This window comes from Oncorhynchus clarkii, chromosome 2, assembly GCF_045791955.1.
Source record: "Oncorhynchus clarkii lewisi isolate Uvic-CL-2024 chromosome 2, UVic_Ocla_1.0, whole genome shotgun sequence".
In the NCBI taxonomy this organism is placed as follows: domain Eukaryota; kingdom Metazoa; phylum Chordata; class Actinopteri; order Salmoniformes; family Salmonidae; genus Oncorhynchus; species Oncorhynchus clarkii.
Genome location: NC_092148.1, coordinates 37419571 through 37425840, shown reverse-complemented (window position 1 = coordinate 37425840; position 6270 = coordinate 37419571). Strand labels below are relative to the sequence as shown.

General features: G+C 45.0%; 1 protein-coding gene across 2 annotated transcripts in view; it reads left to right on the top strand.

The window, feature by feature from the left end:
• Positions 1-276: 276 nt before the first annotated feature.
• The window catches only part of LOC139367656 (receptor-type tyrosine-protein phosphatase U-like), a 343935-nt gene continuing 337941 nt past the window's right edge, over positions 277-6270 (top strand). The window contains exon 1 of one of the 2 annotated variants that reach the window (XM_071105929.1): positions 277-549. In XM_071105929.1, the coding sequence (XP_070962030.1) occupies positions 480-549 (70 nt within the window). In that variant the 5' untranslated portion in view covers positions 277-479. The remainder of the gene's footprint in view (positions 550-6270) is intronic. The other variant, XM_071105938.1, reaches the window with a different exon arrangement.

The following is a 6270-nucleotide window of genomic DNA, read 5'->3' as shown; positions in this document are numbered from 1 at the left end:
GGGTGGATCTGGTGTGACATATTTTGGGAGATCGTCAGGTGGATAACCTCAGCACCCAGAACCAATCAGTTTTGATGGAGACTAGGCTGTTGCAAGAGACTAGGTGGATGTATGTGAATGCTTGGTGAGGCACACACACACACACGGAGAGTGAGAGACATGTAGCGAGTTGTCTTACCTCAGAAAAACCTTTAGACGCCAGAATAGTTGCAAGATGGTGCCACTTGGAGGCGTCCGTCGCATATTTTAAATCACACACATATCGAGACAGAACGTGTGCTTGGCGGAAGAGTGAAAATGTGCTGTACTGTTTATCCTGACGTCAGTTAGCACGTCTTGCACTACTGCTGCTGTCTCGCAACTACGTTTCAGAAAGAATTAGGGAATCGATAGGTTGGAGAAAACAGTTTGCACATCGGTCCTCGCGGAGTCACTGAAATTATTTCTGCATCTATTCCAAACTGGACTAAAACAGCACAATGAACAACTGTGCATTTCTACTGATCCTGGCTGTTCAAATCTACGCCGAAGGCATAGAGGGACCAACAGGTAAAGAGCCCTTTCTTCCTGTTTTCAAGTCACTGCGCACTTGGGAAGCGATGCATCCATCGTGGAGAGTTTTGCATCGATATATTGATCCTGAAAAGGGGTGTGAAAGATGTCGCAGTATGTTTTCCGCAGTTAACTTTATTCATAGGCGACTGAAGGCTATTCAATGGAACGCTCGATATATTGTATAATGAAGAGGGTTTACTGAATTGTCAAGGTGCGAGATAAGGGGCTTTTATGAAAATGTGTTTCATTAGATTGCTTCGAATCGGAGGATAGTGCTTGTTTTGGGGCTCACTGTTTTGAAAGACTTGACCCTCTGCTTAACAGATCAGAGTCCACCTCACATTCCCGCTTTTTGTTATAACTTTACCCGTCCCTTTAAATATGGTAGTCTAGGGTATGTTATTAGTATATTCGCCTAATCGTTTATAGCCAATATTTCCAATATTTAAGTAGGCTATTCAAACAGTGCGTCTGCTACCCTGTCATGATAACCTATTCGTATTTTTTGCTACTCTAATTCTGGATGAACATTTCTGGACATTTAATTCCCGAAATTGCATTCCAACGTGTAAATGTGGATGCAGCTTTACCGATGTTTTGTGTTGAGTTCCGTTTTAAAGCCTCATATCTAATTGAAATATGCAGACTGCTGAGGGAAAATCATGCTTTGATTTGAGAACATGTGCTGACCAGTTGGCAAGTGTCTACACTGTCATTTTCAACCTTTCCCCGACCCAGTCTGTAATACCTACATGTTTCAATCAGAGGCTAATCACATAGGCTATGTGCCCAAGAACGCCAAGATAACTCTCTAAATGACTCACCTCATAACAGTCAAATCTGTAGCCATGAAAGGCTGGTAATGGCTCACATAAACACCATCATCCCAACCACCCTGGACCCATTCCAATTTGCATACAGCCTCCACAGATGACGCAATCTCTATTACACTTCCCTCTCCCACCTGGAGGAACACCTACACTATATATACAAAAGTATGTGGACATCCATTCAAATAAGTGGACTCAGCTATTTCAGCCACAGCCGTTGCTGACGTGTATAAAACCTTTGTCTTCGTCTTGTCCCGTGTATATATATCTTTTTATATTTTTTCTTTGCATATATTTTTCTTAACCTCAACTTCAACATACTCTCCTGCAATCCGCCTCACCCAATGTGGTATGGATCTACTATTTTCTTTACTTTAGAACCGGAACCCCCAACAGTAGCTAGCCAGCTAACTAGCTACTAGCTAGTAGTCAGCTAGCCACTGCTAGCGGTCATCAGTTAACATTTAGCCCGGACAGCTCTTGCCAGTCTGCACAGCGCAATTCAAACCAGAGCATATCGGACTTATTTTTCTCCATATCTCCGGATTCCTACCGCAAGCTCTGAACCTTTACACCTGGATCCTCGCAGATAGCTATCTGCTATCCAAGTGGCCACTCCTGGCTAATGTCTCTGTCATGAAGCAAGCACCAGTTAACCTGGAGCTAGCCTATGCTAGGCCCATCTCCCGGCTAGCTGAAGAGGTCCATCAGCCACTCCTCTGGCTACAATACCTATTTTGCCAATTGGCCTGGACCCCTTTTACTGCCGATAGGGAGCCCCACCAATCCATCACGACTGGACTACCGACGTAATCTGCCCAAGGTTTTTTTTTTCAACAGGCTCCTCCATCGCGATGTCCCCTGAATGCCCATCTGCTAGCCTGTTAGCTGTGGCCCGCTAGTTATCTAGAGCATATCGGACTGTTAACTGAAGAGGCCCATCAATATACCTATTTTGCCAATTGGCCTGGACCCTTTTACTACACTGGTCTGCCGTATTAACCGCACGAGGGGGCTACAACAGATTTCTTCCCTCTAAGGCCCTTCTGCTAGCTTGCTAGCCTCGGCCCGCTAGCTGTCTGAATGGCCGTGTCTCCAGCCCTCCTAGCTACTCACTGGACCCCTATGATCACTCGGCTACGCATTCCTCTCCCTAATGTCAATATGCCTTGTCCATTGCTGTTTTGGTTAGTGCCTTATTTCACTGTAGAGCCTCTAGCCCTGCTCAATATTCCTTAGCTAACACTTTAGTTCCACCTCCCACACATGCGGTTACCTCACCTGGTTTAAATGATGTTTCTCAAGACATTATCTCTCTTATCGTCACTCAATGCATAGGTTTACCGCCACTGTATTCACATCCTACCATACCTTTGTCTGTACATTATGCCTTGAATCTATTCTACCGTGCCCAGAAACCTGCTCCTTTTACTCTCTGTTCCGAACATACTAGACAACCAGTTCTTAGTCTTTAGCGTACCCCTATCCTACTCTTCTGTTCCTCTGGTGATGTAGAGGTTAATCCAGGCCCTGCAGTGCCTAGCTCCACTCCCATTCCCCAGGCACTCTCATTTGTTGACTTCTGTAACCATAAAAGCCTTCGTTTCATGCATGTTAACATTAGAAGCCTCCTCCCTAAGTTTTTTTTTATTCACTGCTTTAGCACACTATGCCAACGAAGATGTCCTATCTGTGTTTGAATCCTGGCTTAGGAAGACCACGGAAAACCCTGAAATTTCCATCCATAACTATAACATTTTCCGACAAGATAGAACTGCCAAAGGGGGCAGAGTTAGCCTGCAGAGTTCTGTCTTACCATCCAGGTCTGTGCCCAAACAATTTGAGCTTCTACTTTTAAACAAATCCACCTTTCCAGAAACAAGTCTCTCACTGTTGCCGCTTGCTATAGACCACCTTCTTACCCCAGCTGTGCCCTGGACACCATATGTGACGTGACTGCCCCCCCGTCTATCTTCAGAGCTCGTGCTGTTAGGTGACCTAAACGGGGACATGCTTAACACCACGGCCATCCTACAATCTAAGCTTGATACCCTCAATCTCACACAAATGATCAACGAACCTACCAGGTACAACCCCAAATCTGTAAACACGGGCACATTCATAGATATCATCCTAACCAACCTGCCCTCCAAATTGCTCTGCTGTCTTCAACCAGGATCTCAGCGATCACTGCGTCAGTGCCTGCATCCGTAATGGGTCTGCAGTCAAACGACCACCCCTCATCACTGTCAAACGCTCTCTAAAACACATCAGCGAGCAGGCCTTTCTAATCGACTTGGCCCGGGTATCCTGGAAGGATATTGACCTCATTCCGTCAGTAGAGGATGCCTGGTTATTCTTTAAAAGTGCTTTCCTCACAATCTTAAATAAGCATGCTCCATTAAAAAAAAAGTAGAACCAGGAACAGAAATAGCCCTTGGTTCACTCCAGACCTGACTGCCCTTGACCAGCACAAAAACATCCTGTGGCGTTCTGCATTAGCATCGAATAGCCCCCACGATATGCAACTTTTTAGGGAAGTTAGGAACCAATATACACGGGCAGTTAGGAAAGCAAAGGCTAGCTTTTTCAAACTGGGTTTTTCAAACTGGGTTGCCCGACCAACTTTGTACTAGCTGACATGAATAAAAACAAACAAACATCGCTTCTTCGGGAAGGGGTAAGGGAGATAAGGCCCAACAACGATGTCGATAATGCAGAGACAGCAGAGCCCAAGACTTCAAAAAAAACAAAAACTTTTTCAATAGAAAATATGATTAGTCCTACCTAAAATATGGCTTCATTGCGACAAGTGACTCGCACGCTCCAAGCCCCCTGTGCGTATTACGTGGAGATCGCTTGCCACAGTGTTTGAGTTACGAGAGCTGCTGCAGAGATTTCTTTCAGAAAAAGTCACCACTGGCAGCACATTTCAATGAGGAGGAATGGCTCGCAAAACTCGCTTTCCTGTGCGACGTATTGAACCAGCTCAACGAACTCAATCTGTCACTTCAGGGGAGAATGACAACTGTCTTTAATTAAGTTGGCAGATAAAGTGGCTGCATTGAAATCCAAACTGGAACTGTGGACAAGGGCATATTTGACAGGGATTTTGGGAGAGACTGAGACTGGGCCGTCTTTCTCCCAGCTGGTGCGTGATCACCTAGCTTAGAGTGTTACTTCCCAACCGCCAAAGACCCATAAAGTGGGAAGGAATGGATCCGCGACCCATTTGTGAATGTCTCAGTTGAAATGTCCGTGCAGGAAGAAGATCAACTCCTTGAGGTTGCAAATGACGGTGGCCTTAAAAGTATGTTTAAGAACTTCATCTCTGCCAATCTTCTCCATTAAAATCAAGGCTGAATATCCTGAGATAGCCACACAAGCACTGAAAACGTATGACATCTACGACCAGGTTAGCCCTTTGCTAACATGAATGCAGTTGGGTATGACAAAGGTAGTCTTTCTATGTAGTATGATGCCTTAGAAAAGGAATGTTTTAGGGATTAAATGAATACTCTGAAATAATCAGACAAGTCACTCTGATGTCCAGTAGTACTTTTCAAAGACAACTCATTAAAATAGGATTAGTTGTAGATCGTGGAACGCAATACAATTATGGGAATATATGCATACATATTGAAAGTGTGCGGCTTATACTACAATTATTCACAAGAAAATAAACAAACTCAGCAAAAAAAGAAACGTCCTCACACTGTCAACTGCGTTTATTTTCAGCAAACTTAACATGTGTAAATATTTAATGAACATAAGATTCAACAACTGAGAACAGGAATGGAATAATGTGTCCCTGAACAAAGTGGGGGTCAAAATCAAAGTAACAGTCAGTACCGGGTGTGGCCACCAGCTGCATTAAGTACTGCAGTGCATCTCCTCCTCAATGACTGCACCAGATTTGCCAGTTATTGCTGTGAGATGTTACCCCACTCTTCCGCCAAGGCACCTGCAAGTTCACAGACATTTCTGGGGGGGGAATGGCCCTAGCCCTCACCCTCCGATCCAACAGGTCCCAGATGCTCAATGAGATTGAGATCCAGGCTCTTCTCTGGCCATGGCAGAACACTGACATTCCTGTCTTGCAGGAAATCACGCACAGAACGAGCAGTATGGCTGGTGGCACTGTCATGCTGGAGGGTCATGTCAGGATGAGCCTGCAGGAAGGGTACCACATGAGGGAGGAGGATGTAAATATCAACACTGTAACAAACAGTGAAACCCCTGGTGAAACAAAATCGCAAATCGTCAGTGAAGAGCATTTTTTTTTGCCAGTCCAGCGACGGTGGGTTTGTGCCCATTGGCGACATTGTTGCCGGTGATGTCTGGTGAGGACCTACATTACAACAGGCCTACAAGCCCTCAGTCCAGCCTCTCTCAGCCTATTGCGGACAGTCTGAGCACTGACTTAGGAATTGTGCGTTCCTGGTGTAACTCTGGCAGTTGTACAGACATTGTGTCTCACAGTACGGACATTGCAATTTATTGCCCTGGCCACATCTGCAGTCCTCATGCCTCCTTGCAGCATACCCAAGGCACGTTCATGCAGATGAGCAGGGACCTTGGGCATCTTTCTTTCTGTGTTTTTCAGAGTCAGTAGAAAGGCCTCTTAGTGTCCTAAGTTTTCATAACTGTGACCTTAATTGCCTACCGTCTGTAAGATGTTAGTGTCTTAACGACTGTTCCACAGGTGCATGTTCATTAATTGTTTATGGTTCATTGAACAAGCATGGGAAACAGTGTTTAACCTCTCTGATCTCCCCATCCCGGATCCGGTATCAGGAATACAGGCTCAAGCTCATTACCATAACGCAACGTTAACTATTCATGAAAATCGCAAATGAAATGAAATAAATATGCCATCTCTCAA